Source organism: Rattus norvegicus, chromosome 2, assembly GCF_036323735.1.
Source record: "Rattus norvegicus strain BN/NHsdMcwi chromosome 2, GRCr8, whole genome shotgun sequence".
NCBI lineage: Eukaryota > Metazoa > Chordata > Mammalia > Rodentia > Muridae > Rattus > Rattus norvegicus.
In genome coordinates, this window is record NC_086020.1 from 29,938,807 (window position 1) to 29,965,379 (window position 26,573).

The following is a 26,573-nucleotide window of genomic DNA, read 5'->3' on the forward strand; positions in this document are numbered from 1 at the left end:
TTTATGTGTTGTTGAATTTGAATCTCCAGCATTTTGTTAAATATTCACTTTGTCCATATGCATTAGAGATGCTGAACTGTTACGGTTTTAGTATCATAGTAACACTGACCTCAGAATGAGTTCACAAATGATCCTCTCTCCTGATTTTTGGAAAAGTTTGTAAAGAACTAATGCTAAGTCTGCTTTAACGTTTTCTCAGTGCTAAGAAGTAAAGCCCTTTGTGCCTGGGCTCTTCTTTGTGAGTAATGTTTTGTTGCTAATTTGTTTGTTACAGGTATTTCTAGATTGTTCTTTCTTGAGTCAGTTTTGGCAGTTTATTTATTTCAGAGAATTTGCTAATCTAACCTACCAGTATATAATTATTCATAGTGTTCTCTTTAACATTTTATTTCTATAATATCAATATTAATATCTCCTGTTTCAACCCTCATCCTTCGAATTGTCTCACTTCATTTTCTTAGTCATTTAGCTTAGGTTTGTAATTTTTTTAAAATTACATCTTTTAAAAAACCTTTTGATTTATTGCTTTTTCCCAAATGATTTTTTATTGTTTGTTTTGTTTTTATTCCAATGTTTGTTACTTTTTAAATTGCTTGTTTTCTTCTGCATTGTTTCTTTTTCAAGTATCTTAAAAGTTAAGCCATCAAACTGAGAATTATTATATAGATAGATGCAAATACTATTCTAAAGCTAGATTAGTAGCTTGGTAGACCGAAACAGGAGGATTGTATGTTTAAAACTAACCATACTGAAACCCTGTCTCCAGCCCCGCCTTGCACTCAAAAAGGACACCCTGTTGCTCACTGCTTTTGTTACACTCCTGTAGTTCAATATGTCATATTTTCACCCATTTTAGAGTTCTCTCTCCCTCCTTCTCCTCCCCCCCCCCGTGTGTGTGATATATGCACATGTGTGCACTTGTGTGTGTATGCAACCATAGATACCAGAAGTGTTGGGCGTCTTCCTCTATTGCTGTCAGTCTTTTTTAAAAACAAGGTCTCTCACTGAATCTGAAGCTCACTGCTTCTTCTAGGTTGGCTAGCCAGAGACCCGCTGGGGTCCTTCTGTCCCACTCCATGGCCGTGTTTCATACAGCTCAGTGCTCAGTGTGGTTGTTTTGCCTGATACTCAGCATCTTACAAAACATTGTTCTATATATTTTGTTAAGTTTGGGGTTTTTTATTTTGTTTTTTTTGTTTTGTTGTTGTTGCTAATTTGTTTGTTTCGTTGTTTGTTTGTTTGCATGGTGTTGGATGGGGAGCGTCAGGTGTTACAGTAAATCTGACTCTTATCATGGCCAGAAACAAAAGTTCGCACAGTTCAGCAATTGATTACCTTACACTGTTTTTCACCTCAGGAGACAACCCACAGAGCCAGTGTTTTACTGAGTGGTAAACTGAAGGTAGAAAATGGTCAGATTTACCAGAACCCAGTTACCTGGCTCAAGGATGTCCTGGGAGGTGGCAGTTATGTGACCTGGAATTACGCTTGGAATAAGGTGAGTTATTCTTACATTTTAGTTTCAAACATCTCTAAAAGAAATTTGAAATATTGCTGATTGGGTTTATGTCCCTGAATGTGTGTCCTGTGACAAGCTGTGTCTCCTTTTCTACAGATCTGTTTACAGAATTCCTAAAGGCAGGTAGTGTGTTTGACTGTGCCTGTTCTTGCTTTTTTATCTACTGTCAGAAACGTCAGTGTACCTGTGCATCTCTTTTTTTCTTTCAAGCAGTTTCAGGTTTATGAATCCATATAGAAAATTCAGGATCATTGAAGTGGCTATGTGGTTATTATTCTAATCAAACAAAGCCCAAATATTTCCCTAAATACAAAAGGAATGGGCAAGAATCCTAAGGCTTATCTCACTATATTACATTTTCATTTCTGATCATGGCATTATCCTCCAATCACTCAAAGAATTACTTTTCTCCTTTTCAATTTAACCTCTTAGACTGAGTAGCCTCAGTAGCTCAGTCCTGGCTTCTGAATTACAGGCCCATTTAGGACTTCACTGCTTTAGGAACCATCTTATAATAATTGACTCAAAAGAGAAACCATGAATCTTCAAATCCACCTTGGTAGTTTTATGTTAACAGAACACAAGCTAACGTCCTCTGAGAAGAGAGATCCTCAATTAAGAAAATGTCTCCCTAAGATAGGGCTGTACACAGCCTGTAGAGCATTTTCTTAATTAATGGTCAGCAGGGGAGGGACCAACCCACTGTGGATGCTGGGTTCCATAAGAAAGCAGGAGGAGAAAGCCAGTAAGCAGCACCCTTCCATGACCTCTGCCTCCAGGCTCCTGTCCTGTGTGACTTCTCCTGACTTCCTTCAATGAAGAAAGCATAAAGCAGAGAAACCCTTTTCTCCCTAACTTGCCGTTTCTGTTTTAGTCATGTTTCATTACAACAATAGAGACTGTAAGAATAGCTGATACACCTAAACTCCACTAGCCACTTAAGCCGCAAAGCACAAATTATCAAAATTCTCATTTTTGTCCAGCTTAGCTCCCTCCCACTCCCTGCTATGCCCCTAACTTGGCATTCCTCTCAGTGAGTCTCAGCCGTGCGTCTTGACCCCTGTAGTGGACACCATATCAGATATCCTGAAGTCAGATGTTTACATTGTGATTCATAACAGCAAAATTACAGTTATAAAGGAGCAATGAAATAATTGTATGATTAGGATCACTATAGTATAAAGAAGTGTTTTAAAGAGTTGCAGCCATAGGAAGGTTGAGCGCTGTTCTAGATCTGGGTGGGAGTAGTTCTAGTACTGTGTTTTACTTGCGTGCTTCAGATTTTGAATGTTAAGTAGTCTGTCTGCTGTGCCTTCTCCACTCCTCTCCACCAAAAACGTGAGTCTTTTTCTCCCGGGGAATCGTTGCAGTATCTACTTTCAGTTCCTCCTTGATCCTTTTCTCCAAGTCCTTCTCATGGATGTGTCATTCCTTTTAATGTTAGCAGTTAACATCTTAGCAGTTAGTATCTTAAATCCCTTTCATTGCAGCATTTTTAAATTGTGATAAATTATACCATTTGCAGATAACAGACTTTTTCCTCATACCATGAGTCTGGCAGGTTGTTGGTTTTGGTTTCTTGACCTAAGGATGCTTTGCTACACAGGAGGACTCACTTTGCCCACAATTTTCTTTTATTGGAACTACTGTGTTACCTGCATTTGAGTAGCTGGCTACTCCATATGGCTCCTGCTATACAAGTGCCTCCCTTATATATAATCTTGCTCCTACTGCTTTCTTATCAGTTGCATCAGCTAGTCATATGGTTTAGCATCTATGTGTAAGTGAGGCACTAAAATATCAGATTATCCTTGGTGTAAGACATACGTCCAGATCATGAACACAGCCTTAGATTACTTTTTTTCTCCATCTATATTAAATTGGGTATTTCTTATTTACATTTCTTTTTTTTTTATCTTTATAAACTTGAGTATTTCTTATTTACATTTCAGTTGTTAGTCCCCTTCCCAGTTTCCAGGCCAACATCCCCCTACCCCTACCCCTCCCCTTCTTTATGGGTGTTCCCCTCCCCATCCTCCCCCCATTACCACCCTCCCCCCAACAATCACGTTCACTTGGGGTTCAGTCTTGGCAGGACCCAGGGCTTCCCCTTCCACTGGTGCTCTTACTAGGATATTCATTGCTACCTATGAGGTCAGAGTCCAGGGTCAGTCCATGTATAGTCTTTGGGTAGTGGCTTAGTCCCTGGAAGCTCTGGTTGGTTGGCATTGTTGTTCATATGGGGTCTCGAGCCCCTTCAAGCTCTTCCAGTCCTTTCTCTGATTCCTTCAACAGGGGTCCCGTTCTCAGTTCAGTGGATTGCTGCTGGCATTCACCTCTGTATTTGCTGTATTCTGGCTGTGTCTCTCAGGAGAGATCTACATCCGGTTCCTGACAGCCTGCACCTCTTTGCTTCATCCATCTTATCTAGTTTGGTGGCCGTATATGTATGGGCCACATGTGGGGCAGGCTCTGAATAGTCGTTCCTTCTGCATCTGTTCTAAATTTTGACTCACTACTCCCTGCCAAGGGTATTCTTGTTCCCCTTTTAGAGAAGGAGTGAAGCATTCGCAATTTGGTCATCCTTCTTGAGTTTCATGTGTTCTGTGCATCTAGGGTAATTCAAGCATTTGGGCTAATAGCCACTTGTCAATGAGTGTATACCATGTGTGTTTTTCTGTGATTGGGTTACCTCACTCAGGATGATATTTTCCAGTTCCATCCATTTGCCTATGACTTTCATAAAGTCATTGTTTTTGATAGGTGAGTAATGTTCCATTGTGTACCACATTTTCTGTATCCATTTCTCCGTTGAAGGGCATCTGGGTTCGTTCCAGCTTCTGGCTATTATAAATAAGGCTGCTATGAACATATGGGAACATGTGTCTTTGTTATATGTTGGGGCATCTTTTGGGTATATGCTCAAGAGGGGTTTAGCTGGGTCCTCAGGTAGTTCAATGTCCAATTTTCTGAGGGACCTGCAGACTGATTTCCAGAATGGTTGTACCAGTCTGCAATCCCACCAACAATGGAGGAGTGTTCCTCTTTCTCCACATCCCTTCCAGCATTTGCTGTCACCTGAGTTTTTGATCTTAGCCATTCTCACTGGTGTGAGGTGAAATCTCAGGGTTGTTTTGATTTGCATTTCCCTTATGACTAAAGATGTTGAACATTTCTTTAGGTGTTTCTCAGCCATTCGGCATTCCTCAGCTATGAATTCTTTGTTTAGCTCTGAACCCCATTTTTAATAGGGTTATTTGTCTCCCTGCGGTCTAACTTCTTGAGTTCTTTGTATATTTTGGATATAAGGCCTCTATCTATTGTAGGATTGGTAAAGATCTTTTCCCAATCTGCTGGTTGCTGTTTTATCCTAACCACAGTGTCCTTTGCTTTACAGAAGCTTTGCAGTTTTATGAGCTCCCATTTGTCGATTCTTGATCTTAGAGCATAAGCCATTGGTGTTTTGTTCAGGAAATTTTCTCCAGTGCCCATGTGTTTGAGATGCTTCCCCACTTTTTCTTCTATTAGTTTGAGTGTATCTGGTTTGATCCACTTGGAGGTCCTTGATAAACCTGGACTTAAGCTTTGTACAGGGTGATAAGCATGGATCGATCTGCATTCTTCTACATGCTGACCTCCAGTTGAACCAGCACCATTTGCTGAAAATGCTATCTTTTTTCCATTGGATGGTTTTGGCTCCTTTGTAAAAAATCAAGTGACCATACGTGTGTGGGTTCATTTCTGGGCGTTCAATTCTATTCCACTGGTCTATCTGCCTGTCTCTGTATCAATACTATGCAGTTTTTATCACTATTGCTCTGTAACACTGCTTGAGTTCAGGGATAGTGATTCCCCCTGAAGTCCTTTTATTGTTGAGGATAGTTTTAGTTATTGTGGGTTTTTGTTATTCCAGATGAATTTGCAAATTGTTCTGTCTAACTCTATGAAGAATTGGGTTGGAATTTTGATGGGGATTGCATTCAATATGTAGATGACTTTTGATAAAAGTGGCCATTTTTACTATGTTAATCCTGCTAATCCATGAGCATGGGAGATCTTTCCATCTTCTGAGATCTTCTTCAATTTCTTTCTTCAGAGGCTTGAAGTTCTTATCATACAGATCTTTCAATTGCTTAGTTAAAATCATACCAAGATATTTTATATTATTTGGGACTATTATGAAGGGTGTCATTTCCCTAATTTCTTTCTTGGCTTGTTTCTCTTATGTGTAGAAGAAGGCTAATGATTTATTTGAGTTAATTTTATACCCAGCCACTTTGCTGAAGGTGTTTATCAGGTTTAGTAGTTCTCTGCTGGAACTTTTGGGATCACTTAAATATACAATCATGTCATCTACAAATAGTGATATTTTGACTTCTTCCTTTCCAATCTGTATCCCTTTGATCTCCTTTTGTTGTCTGCTTGCTCTGGCTAGAGTTTCCAGAACTATATTGAATAAGTAGGGAGAGAGTGGGCAGCCTTGTCTAGTCCCTGATTTTAGTGGGATTGCTTCACGTTTCTCTCCATTTAGTTTAATGTTAGCTGCTGGTTTGCCGTATTATGGCTTTTACTATGTTCAGGTATGGGCCTTTAATTCCTATTCTTTCCAGGACTTTTATCATGAAGGGGTGTTGAATTTTGTCAAATGCTTTCTCAGCATCTAATGAAATGATCATGTGGTTTTGTTCTTTCAGTTTGTTTATATAATGGATCACGTTGATGGTTTTCCGTATATTAAACCATCCCTGCATGCCTGGGATGAAGCCTACTTGGTCATGGTGGATGATTGTTTTGATGTGCTCTTGGATTCGGTTTGCCAGAATTTTATTGAGTATTCTTGCGTTGATATTCATAAGGGAAATTGGTCTGAAGTTCTCTTTTTTTTTTTTTTTTGGTTGGGTCTTTGTGTGGTTTAGATATAAGAGTAATTGTGGCTTCATAGAAGGAATTCGGTAGAGCTCCATCTGTTTCAATTTTGTGGAATTGTTGGATAGTATTGGTATGAGGTCTTCTATGAAGGTCTGATAGAATTGTGCACTGAACCCATCTGGACCTGGGCTGTTTTTGGTTGGGAGACTTTTAATGTCTGCTTCTATTTCTTTAGGAGTTATACGGTTATTTAAATGGTTTATCTGTTCCTGATTTAACTTTGGTACCTAGTATCTATCTAGGAAATTGTCCATTTCCTCCAGATTTTCAAGTTTTGTTGAATATAGACTTTTGTAGTAGGATCTGATGTTCTTTTTTAATTTCCTCTGATTCTGTTGTTATGTCTCCCTTTTCATTTCTGATTTTGTTAATTTGGACACACTCTCCGTGTCCTCTGGTTAGTCTGGCTAAGGGTTTATCTATCTTTTTGATTTTCTCAAAGAACCAGCTTTTGGTTCTGTTGCTTCTTTGTATAGTCCTTTTTGTTTCTACTTGGTTGATTTCAGCTCTGAGTTTGATTATTTCCTGCCTTCTACTCCTCCTGGGTTTATTTTCTTCTTTTTGTTCTAGAGCTTTTAGGTGTGCTGTCAAGCTGCTGACATATGCTCTTTCCTGTTTCTTTCTTCAGGCACTCAGGGCTATGAGTTTTCCTCTTAGCACAGCTTTCATTGTGTCCCATAAGTTTGGGTATGTTGTACCTTCATTTTCATTAAATTCTAAGAAGTCTTTAATTTCTTTCTTTATTTCTTCCTTGACCAGGTTATCATTGAGTAGAGCATTGTTCAACTTCCATGTATGTGTGGGTGTTCTTTTCTTGTTGTTATTGAAGACCAGCTTTAGCCCATGGTGGTCTGATAAGACGCATGGGATTATTTCTATCTTTCCATATCTGTTGAGGCCTGTTTTATGACCAATTATATGGTCAACTTTGGAGAAAGTACCGTGAGGTGGTGAGAAGAAGGTATATCCTTTTGTTTTAGGATAGAATGTTCTATAAATATCTGTTAAGTCCATTTGGTTCATGACTTCTCTTAGTCTGTCTATGTCTCTGTTTAATTTCTGTTTCCATGATCTGTCCATTGATGAGAGTGGGGTGTTGAAATCTCCTATTATTATGGTGTGAGGTGCAATGTGTGCTTTGAGCTTTAATACGGTTTCTTTTATGTATGTAGGTTGCCTTGTATTTGGAGCATAGATATTTAGGATTGAGAGTTCATCTTCATGGATTTTTCCTTTGATGAATATGAAGTGTCCTTCCTTATCTTTTTTGATGACTTTTGGTTGAAAATCGATTTTATTCGATATTCGAATGGCTACTCCAGCTTGCTTCTTCAGACCATTTGCTTGGAAAGTTGTTTTCCAGCCTTTTACTCTAAAGTAATATCTGTCTTTGTCTCTGAGGTGTGTTTCCTTTGGGCAGCAGAATGCAGGGTCCTCATTCTGTATCCAGTTTTTTAATGTGTGTGTTTTTATTGGGGGATTGAGTCCATTGATGTTGAGAGATATTAAGGAATAGTGATTGTTGCTTCCTGTTATATTCGTATTTAGAGGTGAGATGTTTGTGTGCTTTTCTTCTCTTTGTCTTGTTGCAAAACGATTAGTTTCTTGCTTTTTCTAGGTTGTAGCTTGCCTCCTTGTGTTGGGCTTTACCATTTATTATCCTTTGTAGGGCTGGATTTGTAGAAAGCTTTTTTGTGTAAATTTGGTTTTGTCATGGAATATCTTGATTTCTCCATCTATGTTAATTGAGGGTTTTGCTGGATACAGTAACCTGGGCTGGCATTTGTGTTCTCTTAGGGTCTGTATGGCATCTGTCCAGGATCTTCTGGCTTTCATAGTCTCTGGTGAGAAGTGGTGTAATTCTGTTAGGTCTGCCTTTATATGTTACTTGACCTTTTTCCCTTACTGCTTTTAATATACTTTCTTTGTTTTGTGCATTTGGTGTTTTGACTAGTATGTGAATGGAGGAGTTTCTTTTCTGGTCCAATCTATTTGGAGTTCTGTAGGCTTTTTGTATGTTTATGGGCATCTCTTTCTTTAGGTTAGGGAAGTTTTCTTCTATGATTTTGTTGAAGATATTTACTGGTCCTTTGAGTTGGGAGTCTTCACTCTCTTCTATACCTATTATCCTTAGGTTTGATCTTCTCATTGAGTCCTGGATTTCCTCTATGTTTTCGGCCAGTAGCTTTTTTCATTTTACATTATCTTTGACAGTTGTGTTGATGATTTCTATGGAATCATCTGTTCCTGAGATTCTCTCTTCCATCTCTTGTATTCTGTTGGTTGTCTACAGCTCCTTGTCTCTTCCTTTGGTTTTCTATATCCAGGGCTGTCTCCCTTTGTGCTTTTCTTTATTGCCTCTATTTCTGTTTTTAATTCCTTCACCTGTCTGATTGTGTTTTCTTGAAATTCTTTCAGGGATTTTTGTGTTTCTTCTCTATAGGCTTCTACTTGTTTATTTGTGTTTTTCTGCATTTCTCTAAGGGAGTTCCTCATGTTTTTCTTGAAGTCCTCTGTCATCATGATCAAATGTGATTCAAACCAAGATCTTGCTTTTCTGGTGTGTTTGGATATTCAGTGTTTGCTTTAATGGGAGAATTGGGCTCCAATCATGCCATGTAGTCTTGGTTTCTGTTGCTTGGTTTCCTGTGCTTGCCATCAGGTTATCTCTGGTGTTACCTTGTTCTGCTATTTCTGACATTGGCTTGACCATCCTATAGGCCTGTGTGTCAGGAGTGCTGTAGACCTGTTTTCCTGTTCTCTTTCAGCCAGTTATGGGAACAGAGTGTTCTGCTTTCAGGCATGTAGTCGTTCCTGTCTCCTGGCTTTCAACTCTTCCTGTGGGCGTGTGTCCTGAGTCCACCAGGCAGTTCACTTGGAGCAGAAAAGTTGGTTTTACCTTTGGTCTTGGGCCTAAAGTCGCTCCTTGGGGCTGGCTTTCAGTTCTCTGTGAGGGCAGCAACCAGAAGTGTCTGGCCCGTCTTCTCCCGGGTCCCTGTGCACAGGGGGCCCAGATGGCACTAGGCATTTTCCTGTAGAGTCAGAAATGTGGGCAGAGAGTAGTCTCCTCTGGCTTCCCAGGCGTGTCTGCCCCTGTGAAGGTCTAGCTTTCCCTCCCACAGGATTTGGATGCAGGGAGCTGTTTGACCAGATCCCTTCAGATCTTTGTGTAGTCTGGACCGCAGCGCTCCCGCAGCTTGAGTGCCCCTATCTTCCTCTGGTATAGCATTGTTTTAGCTGTCCTAGGCTTGTTGTTTTCTATATGAAATTGAGAATTGTTCTTTCACGACCTATTAAGAATTGAGTTGGAGTTTTGGTGGAGATTACATTTAATTTGTACATTGCTTTTGCTTATAAAACAGCCTTTTTCACTATGTTAATCCTACTGATCCAGGAGCATGGGTTATCTTTCTATCTTCTGATATCGTCCTCAGTGTCTTTCTTCAGAGACTTGAAATTCTTGTCATTCAGGTTTTTCACTTGCTTGGTTATAATAATGCCAAGATAATTTAAATTATTTGTGGCTATTGTAAAGTGTGTTGTTTCCCTGATTTATTTCTTAGCCTGTTTATATAAAGGAGGAATAGTGGCGTTTGTTTGTTTGTTTGTTTGGTTGGTTGGTTGGTTGGTTGGTTGGTTTGGTCTGGTTTGAGTTAATTTTGTGTCCAGCCACTTTGCTGAAGCTGTTTATCATCTATAGGAGGTCTCTGGTAGAATTTTGGGGTTCACTTATTTATACTAGCATATCATCTGCAAGTAACAATACTTTGACTTCTTCTCCCATTTGTATCTCCTCGATCTCCTTGATCTCCTCTAGTTGTCTTATTGCTCCGACTAGAACTTCAAGTACTTCATTGACTAGATATGGAGAGAGTGGGCAGACTTATCTTATCCTGACAGATCCCCGAAGGGAGACCCTTACTCAAGTCTCAGGAAATCTCGGACCCCAGACACAGAGAGACCATCTTGGATGTAATACGCACAGGCGAGGTTTATTACGGAGATCTATTACAGAGATCTCCAGGCTGACAGGTATCCCATGCAGGAGACAGAGGTGTCGACCCCGAGTGGCTGGGAGAAGGGCTTTTTAAAGCAAGAAGTCACAAGCTCCAGGAGATGAGGGGATGTCAAAAGGAAATACCAAAAATGTCACAAGGGGAAACTCTCAAAGTCACAGGATTGTTCTTAAGACTCCAGAGTTTAAATGAGGGGAAAGTCAAGCTCTCATTCTCCAGAGAACAGATCTTGATTATTGTTTAGGGTAAATGTTTGTCAGAGTTGATGAAGCATCTGCATCTGAAACACATCTGGTTAGGCTTGGCCATCAGTTTCCTGGAATACTCTCTGCAGGACACAATGGCTGGAGAGCACAATGGGGGCGTGAACAAACATCACAGGGACAGAACAGAACCCATTACTCATTTACTCACGTCAGGTGATAAGCGAAGTGTCAGTGAGTCTGTACCAGTTCTCCTGCGTTTTTAACAATCTGTCTTCCTGAGTCAGATCCTGTTGCTGAGTTTTGAGCTAATTTAAAACTCTTTCAATCCCTTATTTTAATGGAATCACATTAAGTTTCTCTCCATTTAGTTTGATGTTAGCTATTGGCTTGCTGTATATTGTTTTTATTATTTTAGGTAAATTCTCCAAGACTTTTAATATGAAGCGCCATTAGATTTTTGTCAAAGACTTTCAGCATCTAATGAGATGATCATGTTGGGTTTTTTCTTTCAGTTTGTTTATATAGTGGATTGCATTGATTGATTTTTGTTTATTGAACCATCCCTTATCCCTGGGATGAAGCCTAGTTGATCAGTGTGAATGATGTCTTTGATGTGCTCCTGGATTTGGTTTGCAAATATTTCATTGAGTATTTTTGCATCAATGTTCATAAGGGAAATTGATCTGAATTTCTTTCTTTGTTGAGTCTTTATATGGTTTAGATATCAGGGCAACAGTGGCCTCATAGAATGAGTTTGACAGTGTTCCTTCTGTTTCTGTTTTGTGGAATAATTTAAGGAGTGTTGGCATTAGTTCTTCTTTGAAATCTTCTAGAATTCTTTGGTAAAACCTTCTGGCCCTGTTTTCTTGTTTGTTTGTTTGTTTAGCAATGTTTAATGTCTGCTTCTATTTCCTTGGAGGTTATAGGACTATTTAGATTGTTTCTCTAATCTTGATTTAACCTTGGTGAGTGGAATCCATTCAGAAAATTGTCCATTTTTTTATTTTACAGTTTTGTGGAGTACAGGCTTTTGAAGTAAGACCTAATAATTCTTTGTATTTCCTCAGTGTTTGTTATTATATGCCCTTTAGATGTAGTTCCTCCTGGCAGTTCCACTCTTTGTGGTCTGGATAGCAAGTTTAATAGTAAACACCAAATACAAATTAGTAGCAACATCAAAATCTAGCAGAGGGGTTGGGGATTTAGCTCAGTGGTAGAGCGCTTGCCTAGGAAGCGCAAGGCCCTGGGTTCGGTCCCCAGCTCCGAAAAAAAGAACAAAAAAAAAAAAAATCTAGCAGAGACAGCAAGATTCTGCAGATTCCACAGAAGCAGCCAGAATCAACCAGATTACCAAGGGAAGTTCCTTGGTGTATTTCTCTCTACAAAGTGAAGACGAGTGAAGACCAGCAAAGCATTTCATAGTGTAGCAATGCAAGAGTATCCTCTCACTGTTTGTGGGGTTCTATTTATGTTCTTTCTACACACCACACATCCTCAAGTGTCTCTTTTCAGCAAAGCACTGCATGCCCTCTCATAAGACAGCTTCCAGAAAAAAACACCATGTGACATAACTGAGTTGTTGAAAAAAAAACCATAAATTTCCTTTTGGCACTTCTTTCATTGTGTCCTGTAAGTTTGGGTATGTTGTGCCTTCATTTTTATTGAATTCTTAAAGCCTTTAATTTCTTCTTTGGCCCAGTGGTCATTGAGGAGAGAGTTTTTCATTTTCCATGAGCTCATAAGCTTTCTGTTGTTTCTGTTGTTGTTGAAGTCTAGCTTTAATCATTGGTGATTTAATAAGATACAAAGGGTAAATTCAGTCTTCTTGTATCTGTTGAAACTTGCTTTGTGATCATATGGTCAAATTTGGAGAAGGCTCAATGAGATATTGAGAAAATATATTCTTTTATGTTTGGGTCAAATGTTCTGTAGATATCTGTTAGGTCCAGTCCATTTGATTTATAATGTCTCTTAGTTGCATTATTTCTCTGTTTAGTTTCTGTTTCAATGACCTGTCCATTGGTAAGAGTAGAGTGTTGAAGTCTCCCACTAGTAGCCTTTGGGGTCCGATGTGTGATTTCAACTTTAGTAATGTTTCTTTTATGAATGTGGGTTCCTTTGCATTTGGGCCATAGATATTCAGGATTGAGATGTCATCTGGTGGCTTTTTCCTTTGAAGAATATGAAGTGTCCTTTCCCATACATGTTGGTTATTTTTGCTTGAACGACTATTTTAGCTATTAGCTATTAGATATTTTAGATATTAGATAATAGAATGGCTACTCTAGCTTGTTTCTTTGGCCCATTTGCTGAGAAAACCTTTTTTCCTGACCTTTACTCTGAGGTTGTGTCTTCCTTGCTAAAATATGTTTCTTGTATGCAGCAGAGTGATGCATCCTGTTTTTGAATCCATTCTGTTAGCTTGTATCTTTTTATTAGGGAATTGATATTAAGAGATATTAATGACCAATAATTACTAGTTCCTATAGAATGTTTGTGCGTGCGTGCGTGCGTGCGTGCGTGCGTGCGTGTGTGTGTGTGTGTGTCTGTGTTGGGGGGGAAGATTATCTTCTTTTGGTTTTGCTGGTGTGAAATTATTCTTTTGTTTTCTTGGGTGTAGTTACCCTCCTTGTGTTGGAGTTTTTCTTCTAGTGTAAAGATGCTGTTTAAATTGGTTTTGTCATAGGTGTTCTTGTTTTCTCCATTTATGGTGATTGAAAGTTTTGCTGAATAAAGTAGTCTGGGATTACATCTGTGGTCTCTTAGGGTCTGCAACACACCTGCCTGGGCCCTTCTGGCTTTTAGAGTCTTGAGAAGTCAGGTGTAATTCTGATAGGACTGACTTTATATGTTATGCTTTTCTCCCTTGCAGCTTTTAATATTTTTGTTCTGTACATTTAGTGTTTTGATTATTATGTAGCTGAAGATTTTCTTTTCTGGTTCATTCTATTTGAAGTTTTGTAAGCCTTTTGTATGTTTATAGGCATCTCTTTCTTTTGGTAAGGAAAATTTTCTTCTATGATTTTGTTGAAGATATTTTCTGGACCTTTGAGCTGGGAATCTTCTATTCCCTTTATTGTTGGGTTGGGTGGTATCACAGTGCCCCCAGTTTCCTAGATCTTTTATGATAGAAACTTTTTAGATTTAGCATTGTCTTTGACCAATGTATTAATTTCTTCTATTGTATCTTCTATTGTATCTTCTAAACCTGAGATTCTCTCTTACATCTCCTGTATTCTGTTGGTGATGCTTGCCTCTGTAGTTCTTGTTCTCTTTCCTAGGTTTTCCATCTCCAGGATTGTCTAGTTCGTGTTTTATCTTTATTGCTTTTATTTCCACTTGCAGGTCTTGACCAATTTTAATCATTTTCTTCACCTGTTTGATTGTATTTTCCTGTATCTCTTTGTATGTATTTGTTTCCTCTTTAAGAACTTCTACATGGTTGATTGTACTTTCCTGTATTTATTTAAGGTATTTATTCATTTCCTTATTAAAGGCCTCTAACATTTTCATAAGATTAGATTTTTTAGGTCGTTTTCCTACCCCTCAGGTGTGTTAAGATATCTAGAGCTTGGCTGTAGTAGGATTTCTGCGTTCTGGTGGTGCCATATTGCCCTGGGTTTTATTGATTGTCTTCTTACACTGCCCTTTAGCCACCAGACCCTGGTCTTGGCAGGCCTGGTAGTCCTTGATGTCAGCAGGCCTTTGGGGATGCAGGCAGAGCTGATGGTCCTATAGCTGCATGCCCCCTCAGATTGCAGGTAGAGATGTGGACCAGAAGATGGCGCCCACGAGGACTGGGCAGGCCTCATGGCTGCTGAGATGCTGAGTGTGGCATCTCACCTGGTGGCTTCAGCAGGTCTCTGGGAATGCAGTGCAGAGGAGGCAGCTTACAATGTGTTTTGATCACGTCCATCCTCCATTTCCTCCATCCAATTTCTCCCCTACCCCACCACCACAGTTCCCTCCCCCTCCCTCACTTCCCCTGCCCCCTCTCAACTGTGGAGCCCACTTAGTCCTGCCAGAATGTGCATTGGTGCCATCTACTGGAACATAAAGCATGTAATCTGTTAGGAACCACATCCCTGAAGAAAACTGAGTCTCCTGTCCCAGCAACCATTCATTGATAATAGTTCCTCAGCTAGGGTGGGATTTTCTGGCTTGATCTTGTGCACACAGGTGCAACCTCTGTCAGTTCATAAGTGCAACTGAAAGGAAAATTATACAGATTTAAGGTTTAAAAATATGAAGTTAAAAGAGTAAGTTTCAAAATTCACAACCTCAGGGCTAAACACTGTGAAAAGCAAGTCCAGGCAGCCCCGCCCTGCCGCTAGAACTAACAGACCATAAAAGGAAAGGAATGCAGAACAGACCAGGAGTACCGGATCTGACTCACAGGCCACCTGGCAGGAAGAGATAAGCCCCCAGCCCCCGACGTTCAGGACGCCCCAAACTTGCCAATGTGTGTAGCTATACCTTATTACCTCATCATGTGAAATAGCCAATCATATGTGAACATGTCTATGTGCCTCGTTTGAATCCACCAATCCCCGTAACTATGCATCTGCTTCTGTACGCCCACTTCTGCTTCCCCAAACCCTATAAAAGCCCCATGCTGGAGCTGCTGGGCGCACAAGTCCTCTGAAGAGACTGTGTGCCCGCAGGTACCTGTGTTTTCCAATAAACCCTCTTGCTGATTGCATCCGAGTGGACTCGGCTCGGTCATTGGGCGCTTGGGTCTCCTCCTGAGGGCAAGGTCCTCTCCGGGAGTCTTTTACAACTACACTGCTGTATCCAGAAACTACTGTTTTCCTATAGTCATCCTCTGCCTCAACCTCTCAGATCTTAACCCCACCCCCTCTTGTGATAATACCTGGGGATGTGATAATTTAAAAAATTATTTGAAAACTTTTTTAATAAAATTATGGTCCCCATGTTTGTTGGTACATATATTTAAATTGTTTCATCTTTTTTAATTGTTTCCTTTATTATCATGTAGTGGCCTTCTTTGTCTCTTCTGATTTGGGTTTAAAGTCTGTCTTAGTGGATATCAGAAAGGTATAGCAGCTTCTTTTCAGTGTCTGTGTAATAGTTTTCATTCTTTGACTTGTGAAGTGCCCATATTTCTGTCAGTCTTAGAGGCAGCTTTGCTGGCGATGGTTCTCTTGGCTGGCAGTTCTTTACTTCCAGAGCTTGCAGGACAGCGTGCCTGTTTCTTGAGCCCCCATAGACTACCAAGAGTTAAATCCAGTGCAGACGCATAAAGGTCTCATTCAAGCACAGCAGGATGCGGAGGTGAAGCCCTGAGCTCTGTTTCAAGCAAGCATTTATAGAGGTGAGCAAACAAGTAAGGAGATTTCAGCTTAGCACATATCTGATTGGGGGGTGGGGGGTATGGAATTTGTTGACCTTTAAAATGATTGGCTGGTCCTGGGAGCCAAACCATAAACTTTCATAAGTAAGTGTCTTTAGGTACAGCAGTATCTCTGCCTTCCTCCTGAGTAGTGGCTGTTAGGGACTGGCCTGAGACCAGTGCTAGGTGCAGGCAGTAGGTAACTCAAGTTCAACCTTAGGGCAGGTTCTCTAAGACGGAACCCTAACCCAAGATGGATTGGTCTGATCTCTCAACATCATCCCCACTTTGTAGGTTCCTGAGGCAAGAGCTAATGTTATCCGATGTCTCTGCTTGCACTTTAAATGTTTTCCTTTGCTTTGTATTTTTGATATCTTAACTATAAAATGTAATAGAGTTCTTCTCTGACCATGTCTTTTTTGAGATCTTCATCTTTCCTTTCTGAATGTCTATTCCCTATGTGTTTCCTGCTCATCTCAGCTTCTTTCTCAGTCTGTGGGTTCTTAGGTTGTACCCCACAGTCCTTGGATGTCAGAGTCAGCCATGGTCACTTTCTACCTTCCTCACTTCTGAGTGGAGTAGTTCATCCACCTTTCCTTTCCTCTCTCGTGCTCTTTCTCTGCTTTTTCAAATCTATTGTGAACACTGTTTACTGTATTTTCTATCACATTTATTGGAGTTTTCACTTTCAACATTTCTATTTTTTTTTTTGTTTCTTTTCAGAATATCAGTGTCCTTGCTATATTGTTCATTTGTGTTTCTAACATTTTACTCTGTGTTGCTGAATTTTCTTTTTAGGTGCTAGATTTAACTCATGTTTTGTTTTGTTTTCTTGCAAATCATTGATCATTTTTACCAGAAAACTTTTGGGATTTTGTGGCATTTTACTGTTTGAATAATGTTGAGTCCTGTGGTTGACCAGTTAATAATCTTTGGGGGATGGTCATGTTCTCTTACATTTCGTGTTTCTTGCACTTTTGTGCTGCAGAATTACTCATCTGTTGCTTTATAATATATCCTCTAGATTTGGAGGTGGGGTAAGGGATAGTGTTGAGCATCCTGTTCTTAAAGACTTCATTGATCCCTGCTAGGTGGTGGTGCACACCTTTAATCCCTACACTCAGGCACCATAGGCAGGTAGATCTTTGTGACTTCAAGGCCAGCCTGGCCTACTTAGGAAGTTCCAGAACAGCTTAGGCAATTTAAAGGGAAAGCCTATAAATAAACAAATAAATAAATAAGACAGACAGACTGACTGACTGACTGACCGACTGACTGACTTGGTAAAAGACAACTCCAGTATGAGAATTCCTAAACATCCTTGAAGCCAGCAGTCATATCTCCCTGAGCCTGCCTTCTGTCTTCACCTCTCTTCCTCTGCCTACTTCCTTATAGAAAATAGACTTTGACACAACAAAAATAAGCCCGTCTCACTTCTGTTAACTGACTCAGAGCATGCAGTGGGAAATGTCTGTTCAATGTATGGTGGTAACAAAGCTGGATATCCATCTGCAGAAGAATGAAATGAGATACATATCTTTCACCTTGTACAAAAGCCAATTTGAAATGAATGAAAAACCTTAATTTAAAACCTGAAATGCCAAACTATTAGAGGAAAACATAGAGCGTGCTCTTCAAGACATTGGGGTAGGCAAGAAACACCAAAACCAACACCTTCAAACTGCCAGTTAACAAATGAACTAATAAAAAAATAAACAGTTTGCAAAAGAAGAAACACGAATGGCCAGTACTGTCTTTTAAAAAGTGTTTGACATCTCTAGTCATCAGGAAAATTCAAATCAACTACTTTGAGATGTTTCCTTACTCCATCAGAATATTGTTATAAAAATCTGACAGCTAATGTTGGGGAGGAGGTAGAAAAGAGGAACCTTGTTCTCTGCTGGTGAGAATTCAAGTTAATACAGCCATTGTGGAAATCAATATGTGAGTTCCTCAAAAAAATTAAAAGAATACCATATATCCCAGCTATCTTCTGGGCATATACTCTGAGCAGTCTCCACCAGTAGAGACACTTGTATATCCGTGTTTACTGCTACACTACTTATGAGAGCAAGGAAGTAGAATGATCCCACATGACAGCAAACAGACAACTCAGTAATGGAAATGTGGTGATATACAAAAGGGAGAGAGACATGAATTAGGAAATTGGCAGCAAAGTGAATAGACTTGGAATATACTATTATGTGAGCTCACCTGGACTCAGAAAGGGAAAAAATGCGTATCCCAAGAGTCTGAAAAGGGGAAATCTTCAGTGTTGCTATGGGATGCAAGCAAAAAGACACATGAGTTGTGAAAGAAGTTATAAAGCTGGTTATTTTTCCAGTTTCAACTCTGTCATAGGCTTTTCTGTTCTTTGTTGTGGATAAGCCCGTAGAAATCTAATTGGTAGTAAAAGCTTAAAACCCTGAGCAAAGTTCCTTTGCTTCAGAATGGCCATTCTCACTACGGAAGATTACTGTGATGTGTAGAGTATGGGACTAGGCAAGCGCTTGTTTGAGTGGTTACCATATTCTAGCTATTTTTTATTTGTAAGTTCATTGCAATAAAATGATTTTTTAAATTCAGGGCTTTAGAAAGAAGAGATATTGTAGTAAAGCATACTTTGTTTCAGTCTTACAAGGATCTGGTGGGCTTGGTGGGCAAGGCTTTTGTCAATAGAGTTTACACAAGTCTTTATTAAAGATAAATCAGCCAGTGAGTCCCAGACCACATGTGTCGTGCTCATTATGTTCTGTCTTTATTAAGTCCTCTATCCTGTCAGAAAGTTTTGAGGAACTACAAGATCTAGTTTAACATCTATAAAATGTATGACATTTTTAAAATAGATTTTTTTTTTCTTTTTTCTTTTTTTCGGAGCTGGGGACTGAACCCAGGGCCTTGCGCTTGCTAGGCAAGCGCTCTACCACTGAGCTAAATCCCCAACCCCTTAAAATAGATTTTTTAATTCAGTGTATTTTCTGATTGCTTTTCATTGGGGGTGTTGTTTGTTTGTCTGTTTGTCTGTTTGTCTGTTTGTTTAGACAAGTTCTTATTCTGTAACCTAGGCTGCACTGAAAACCATTATGTAGGCCAGACTGTCTTTGAACGTGGCAATGATCCTCCTCCTCTGCCTCTGAAGTCCTAATAATAGGCATGCACTGTTCCACCCAGTTCAGTGCATTAAAGCTGTGTGTGCCTCACTTCCAATGACTTGTGTACGCCACTTTACAGTAGCTACCACCTTAAAATTACCCAGCACTTCCTGGTAGAAATATGGTAGTGAAATCTGAGGTATAAGTGCAACCATACTTAGTCTGCTCTCTTTCTTTTATTTTCTTTAACATTTTTTATTGGATTTTTTTAAAATTTACATTTCAAATGTTATCCCCTTTCCTTGTTTCCATAAACTCCCTATCCCATCCCCCTCCCCCTTCTTCTATGAGAGTGTTCCTCCACCCACCCCTTCCTGCCTCCCCACCCTGATATTCCCCTACTCTGGGGGTTCAGCCTTGGCAGGATCAAGGGCTTCTCCTCCCATTGGTGCCCAACAAGACCATCCTCTGCTACATTTGCAGCTGGAACCATGAGTCTGTTCATGTGTACTCTTTGGATGGTGGTTTAGTCCCTGGGAGCTCTGGTTGCTTGGTATTGTTGTTCTTATGGGGTTGCAAACCCCTTCAGCTCCTTCAATCCTTTCTCTCCTCCAATGGGGACCCTGTTCTCAGTTCAATGCTTGGCTGCGAGCATCCACCTCTGTATTTGTCAGGCTCTGGCAGAGCCTCTCAGGAAACAGCTATATCAGGCTCCTGTCAGCATGCACCTCTGGGTTTGGTGGCTGTATGTATATTGACTAGATCCCCAGGTGGGGCAGTCTCTGAATGGCCTTTCCTTCAGTCTCTACTCCAAACTTTGTCTCTGTATTTCCTCCAATGAATATTTTTGTTCCCCCTTCTAAGAAGGACTGAAGCATCTGCACTTTGGTCGTCCTTCTTGAGCTTCATGTGGTCTGTGGATTGTGTCTTGGATAATCCGAGCTTTGGAGCAAGACAATATATACAAACCCATCATTCCTAATGTTGGTTCTTTGAAAACTGACAAGTAATATTTATGGGGCCTTTCCATTCTATGACAAGAAAGGAGGAATTGACACACTGGGAAGATGGGTTCTATCCCATTTTTTTCTTCAGACTTTGATTTATGATTGGGCCCAAAGGGTTCCTTCATCTTATAGATCTCCTATTACCTGGTTACTCTGTTCAGTTTAGCTAGAATTTATTAAATACTCAGAATATACTGAACAACCATGTCACCTTTTTCCTTTCAATCCTAACTTAATAAGCTGCAGGTAATTCTTTGCGCAGGGCCCTTGCTAATCTTCTCTGTATCGTTCCAATTTTAGTATATGTGCTGCCGACGAGCACTGCAGGGAATTCTTTAAAAACACACAAACTGTGACAGGGATTTAAGAGCCTTACTGAAGAGCTAGAACTTGCAAGTCTTTCATTCCATAATGGCAGGAACTAGGAGGCACAGATCATGTTCTCAGAAACCTCATGACTTAATGGAAGCAAGACACATTAAATCGTTTTAGTGAGATAAATGCTGTGAGAGAAACAGAAGCACAGATATTGTAGGAGCATATTGGGAGTATCATTCTTACACTTAGAGGTTACAGACGTATGCTCTGAAGAGAGAAATGTTCAGATTGAATCCTGACACATTGTCCACATGGACACTCCCCCCGGGAGTGTTTTACTAGAATGTCTGTAGCTGAGAGTAGAGAGCTCTTTGAAAGTCTGCCTCCACTCTCCCATTTACATGCAGATATTTTCAAACTGTTAGCTTTTAAGCCAATAATATTATCTAAATTCATAAGCACATTTAAAATTTTTTAAATACAGACCTAAATGTTAGGTGATCAATGTGATTAGTTAGATATCTCATTTCCTGAAAAGTGCTATTATTTTTATGGTTAGTTTTGTTGTAATGTTCATCTTTCAGTTACAAAGTATCAGGTGCTAGATTAATAGTTGTTAGCTGTCAGACATGTGGTATTAATGGCAAACAGAAGCTGGCAGATTTTCCCCATACAGGTGAGAGAGTAAATTACAATTTGGACATCACTGATACATGACTTCTGCCACAAGAATTTAATTCTCTTCTAACCCCAAAGCAGTCAGACATGTTAAATAGAAGAATGTAACTATATTCCAACAAAATATTTTTATAAAAATAAAGGTGGCAGGTTAGACATGGCTGTGATCTGTAGTTTTATTAAGCAAATTGTTTACAAAAATCAGTTTTTTAGGAAATGATTATATTTGCCTCTTACAAATTGTATGATTTTTAAATCACAGGTAACATACCTTGGAAAGGAGCTTTTGAAGTATGTTTCTGAAGCACCTCCTGTTTCTGCAGAACCGAGTAGCACACCTCAGCAGCACCAGCCTTGCCTCTCAGGTACACGTGGCCCAAAAGCTAGTTGGTAGTTGTGGGGCAGACATACACAAGCCTAATGAGACAGTACTAACTTCTTTTCCCATTAGGTAAAATTCATAATTAGTCATTATAATTACCATTTTAACACAAAAATCCAGTGGCATTTAGTATAACAATACCACCTCTGTGTAGCTTCAAAATGCTGTCTTGATTTTCAAAGAACCCTGTACTCCTTCAGCAGTTACTCCATTTCTCTCCTTCCCACAGTCCCTAGGAGTTGCTTTCTCTCTGGATGATGTGCTGCTGCTGCCGCTGCTGCTGCTGCTACTGCTGCTCCTCTTCCTCCTCCTCCTCCTCTTCTTCCTCTTATTCCTCTTATTCCTCTTCTTCCTCCTCTTCCTCCTCTTCTTCCTCCTCCTCCTCTTCTTCTTTTATTGGATTTTTCTTTATTTACATTTCAAATGTTATCCCCTTTCTCAGTTTCCCATATCCCACTCCCCCTCCCCCTGCTTCTATGAGGGTGTTCCCCCATGCCTTCCTTCCTCCTTGTCCTGACATTCCCCTACACTGGGGGTTCAGCCTTGGCAGGACCAAGGGCTTTTCCTCCCATTGGTGCCCAACAAGGCCATCCTGTGCTACACATGCAGTTGGAGCCATGGGTCTGACCATGTATAGTCTTTGGATGCTGGTTTAGTCCCTGGGAGCCCTGGTTGGTTGGCATTGCTGTTCTCATGTTCTTCAGCTCCTTCAATCCTTTCTCTAACTACTCCAACGGGCACCTCGTTCTCAGTTCAGTGGTTGCCTGCAAGCATCTGCCTCTGTATTTGTCAGGCTCTGGCAGAGCCTCTCAGGAGACAACTCTATCAGACTCCTGTCAGCTTGGGTTTGTTCTCCTAAATATGTTATAGAAGTGGGATGATGCTCTGTGGCCTCCTATTATCTGCACGGTGGTTTTGACGATTATCCATGTCATAGCATGTGCTCATCCTTTGTTCCTTTTCACGACTGAATAACACTAGGCTATGAGAACGCCACAGTTGATTTATTCACCATTTGAACATATGAGCCGTTTCCACTTCAGGGTATTGTGAACAGTGCTGTTGATGAACATGCACACACATGTAGTTGGTTGAATACCTGTCTTGGGCTCTTGTGGCTATATCGCTAGGAATGCAATTGGTTTGTTGTAAAGTAACTCTAGGTTTTATTCTAGAATACCCAGGCTGTTCCATAACATCAGGACCATTTTACATTCCCACAGTAATGATCAAAGATTCCAAGTTTCCGTGTCCCCAGTAATAGTTGTGTTGGTTTATTGTCCTAGACATAGTTGCTTCTAGGAAATTTTTAGATGATATCATCTTTTTCATCAATTCCTTTATCTGAATCTATTCTAAAATCACTGAGTGGTTTTTAAGTATCACACAGTGACTTGTTATGTTCATATATTTCCTGAAAACTTGTACTAAAAGGAATCTTTGCTTATTAAACTAATACTGTTTGTGAAATGGAAATAATATTATCCTGAAAAATCTAAAGATTCAGTCTCACAAATGAGTGTCACACCTTGACTTAATTGAAAAGAGCAAAGCACAATCCCGAGAATTAGATATAACCAACATTTATTTCCCTCCTCTGCTACAGCATCCCTCCTTTTATTTCAGTGTCTCTGCCATGCCAGTTAATGATAATATAGGCAGAGGGATGCTGCACAGAAAACGATGATATTGCGATGAATAAGGTCAGGAACCAAACAGGACTCCTGTTGTCCTACCAGGATTCCCTGGGATTATTAATTTTCTTATAATAGGGCTCCATAATTCAAACTACTTCTCTTCTCTAACTTATTCTTAATCCTAATCCACCTTAACTTCTTAGAATCCTGTCTTTAAAAAAAATACTGGGCTGGCAAATTTGGTGTCAACTCAAAACAAGCTAAAGTCATCTTAGAAGAGGGAATCACTTGAGAAAATGCCTCCATAGTTGTAGGGCATTTTCTTGATTAGTGATTGATGGGGGAGGGCCCAGCTCATTGTATGTGGTGGTATCTTTGGGCTGGTGGTCCTGGATTCTATACAAAAGCAAGCTGAGCAACCCATAGAGCAAGCCAACAAGCAGCACCTCTCCACGGCCTCTGTGCCAGCTCCTGCCTCCAGGTCCTGCCCTGCTTGAGTTCCTGTCCTGACTTCCTTCAGTAATGAACAGCATTATGGAAGTATGAGCCAAATAAACCCTTCCCTTCCCACGTTGCATTTGGTCATAGTGTTTTATTGCAGCAATAGAAACCCAACTGAGACAAACCCCTCGTCATGGTAGATGGCTTCTTCCAGTTTTGTAAAGACAGCTTTCAGCACTTGGGAGAATCTTGGTCTGGGAGATCAGATCGCTGAACATGGGGAAGTTAAAGGCATGGAAACCGAGGAGTCCTTACAGTAATCCATGGTGATTGGTCTAAACTGTCCTCGTTTGCTTCTCTGTGGCTGTGATAAACAGTGAGCAAAAGCAGTACAAGGGAGGAAAGGGTTTGGCTTGGTTTGTTTTGTTTGGCTTACAGTTATAGTCCTCTACCAAGCAACCCAAGACAAAACCTAGAGGCAAGAACTGAAGGAGAGACCAAAGAGGAAGGTTGTTTACTGGCTTGCTTTCTATGACTGGCTCAACCCACTTGCTTATACAGTCTCAGTCCACCATGCCCCACAAGAGTCACAGCCCACAATGGGCAAGGCCCGCCCACATCAGTGAATAATATAGGAAGTGCCCCACAGACATGCCTCTAGGCCAGTGTAATGAAAGTGATTCCTCAGCTGAGGTTCTTTCTTTTGAGGTGACTAATTTTTGTCAAGTAGACAGAAAATAGCCAGCATGCTCACCCTGATGATAGTAGATCCATTTAATCAAACCATGGAGTCAGGCCTAGTAACTCATCATTTTTAATGACTCATATTACAGCCTGACTGTAGATCTTGAATGAGTAGTAGTATTTCATTTCTTATGCAAAAGATAGTTTCATAACTCTCTAAAAAAAAATGGCTGTGCCATGTCTCTCTGTGCATGTGCTGGCTTATCTTCCCTCCCCTCTCTCTCCACGCCTGTACCCTACCCCACACATACACATACATCATACCCATCACCATTTACAGGAAAGTTGAGCAATCCATTCTCCTCCTAGTTTCTAAATGGAAGTCAAACAAAAACTGTATATTCTTCCTCGTGTCACGAAAGCCACCCACCTCCCAGATTTCTCCCCTGTTGCCTATACTATAAACATGTTTTTACTATTAATTTCTCTCCCCCCAGAAAAACTCCTGATTTTTCTTTCCTTCAGATAATTTCAATGATTATGTGCCAATTTGAAAGGTATAGAGGTACCGGGCACCATCCCATGTTTTGCTACCTGGTCTAAGCCTATAAATCCACAGGAAGACCCTTGCTAGCGTGCTAAATAGGCTGCCATGGCAGTTTCTTTTCAACTTCCATGATTAGGACTCTTGTGTCCCTGTTTTATGGTAGCTAACAGTATAAAGTAGAAAAATACAAAGCACCCGACCCAACTTAAAGAGAGGCATTCGTGAGAGACTCTTTCTCCTTCCTTCTACATCTCAATAAGTTAGGAAATAAAGCCAGGACTCTGACCCTGTAGAGAAGAGACTAGACTAACCCTTGTGGGGACTTCAGGAGCCCGGCCCAGACCAGAGGCAAAATCTGCTCTCTTCTGTTTCCAGTGACAAGTCTTTGAAGAGTGTTTTGGAGAGAGGGAAAATAGGGGGAGTTAGAAAGAGCAATTTATATTTGTTAGTCATCGGAAGACCATGTATTTAGGTATGAGCAAAGCTTATCTAATCTCGAAAAACTTAGTGATGTCCCTTTAATATTAGAAGTGTGCCGCTTCCATGACGCGGTAGAAAGCCATGTAAACTGCTGTTTAAGAAAGTAAAATGTGGGAGAGGTTGTGTGCCTTTTATAGGTGTACATAGAGCTTAACACTGCCAATACAAGCTCAGACCTTTTACCTGTCATTCCTTGTAAATAATTGCTTTTATACTCCTAAGACATCGATGAGGTCTTTGAATTCAAAGGGATTTTAATAGGGTCTTAGTTCATACAATCCACAATGCTCACCATACCATAGTTCCCAATAAATACCCACTGAATGTATGGATAAATTAGTGTATTATCCCAAGGACTCTGTTTTAAAACCATATTTAGTTCGATGATCTTAATAAATAGGTATGTCAAAAGCTCAAAGACTATAATAGAATTTGAGGTAAGGAATTCAACAAATGGTAAATCCAACTTTAATTAATTACTGTTACATCATGTAATATCTACTCATCATGTGTATATGTGCGTGCACATACATTTGTGCCACCGTGTGCATGTGGTGATCAGTGAGCAACTTGCAGCAATGAGTTGCCTCCATCTGCCACATGGTTCAGAGGGTCAGATTCAGGTCCTCAGATCAGATCAAACCAGCGCCTTCACCCACTTAGCATCATGTCTCTCATGAAGGATTGCTGTTCCCAACTGTGCAGTAGGTAGAGGCAGTAGCCCTTCCTGTTTCTCAGCCAGAGATGAATGAAAGGGTGCTCACCTTTGCTGCCATATTCCCTCCACCTCTTCAGGAGGAAGAAAACATGAAGTCTCTTCAGCTTTGTTCACCATTCCCTTCTAAACTTACAGAAGCACATAACATCTAACATTTTAACCAACAGCCTCTTCCTCAATGCCATTTGCATGCATTGTGTATATGAATGCATGCATGTATGTATCATAGTTGACTCAGATTATGAAAAGAATCTTTTCTTTAGAACTATAAGACTACTTTTTATTAAAGTCCTGCAAAAAAGAGAATGAATTTATACAATTTTTAAGTGAATTCTCTTCTTTTTTTATTGAATATATTCTTTATTTACATTTCAAATGTTATCTCCTTTCCCACTTTCCCCTCAGGAAACCTGCTATCCCATCCTCCATCCCCCAGCTTCTATGAGAGTGCTCCCACACGCACCCACCCACTCCCTCCCACCTCCTCTCCCTGGAATTTCTCTACACTGGGCCATCCAGCCTTCATAGGACCAAGAGCCTCTCCTCCCACTGATGCCCAGTAAGGC

At 40.2% G+C, this 26,573-nt stretch overlaps 1 protein-coding gene and 1 pseudogene across 8 annotated transcripts in view; one reads left to right on the plus strand and one right to left on the minus strand.

The window, feature by feature from the left end:
* The window catches only part of Ankrd31 (ankyrin repeat domain 31), a 193,740-nt gene that overhangs the window by 144,925 nt on the left and 22,242 nt on the right, over positions 1–26,573 (plus strand). For 6 of the 8 annotated variants that reach the window (XM_063282676.1, XM_039103463.2, XM_063282675.1 and 3 more), the window contains 2 exons: positions 1,358–1,498; positions 21,381–21,483. In XM_063282676.1, the coding sequence (XP_063138746.1) occupies positions 1,358–1,498; positions 21,381–21,483 (244 nt within the window). The remainder of the gene's footprint in view (positions 1–1,357; positions 1,499–21,380; positions 21,484–26,573) is intronic. The other 2 variants (XM_063282678.1, XM_063282679.1) reach the window with 1 other exon arrangement.
* Positions 20,346–20,444, minus strand: Rnu6-180 (RNA, U6 small nuclear 180; annotated as a pseudogene).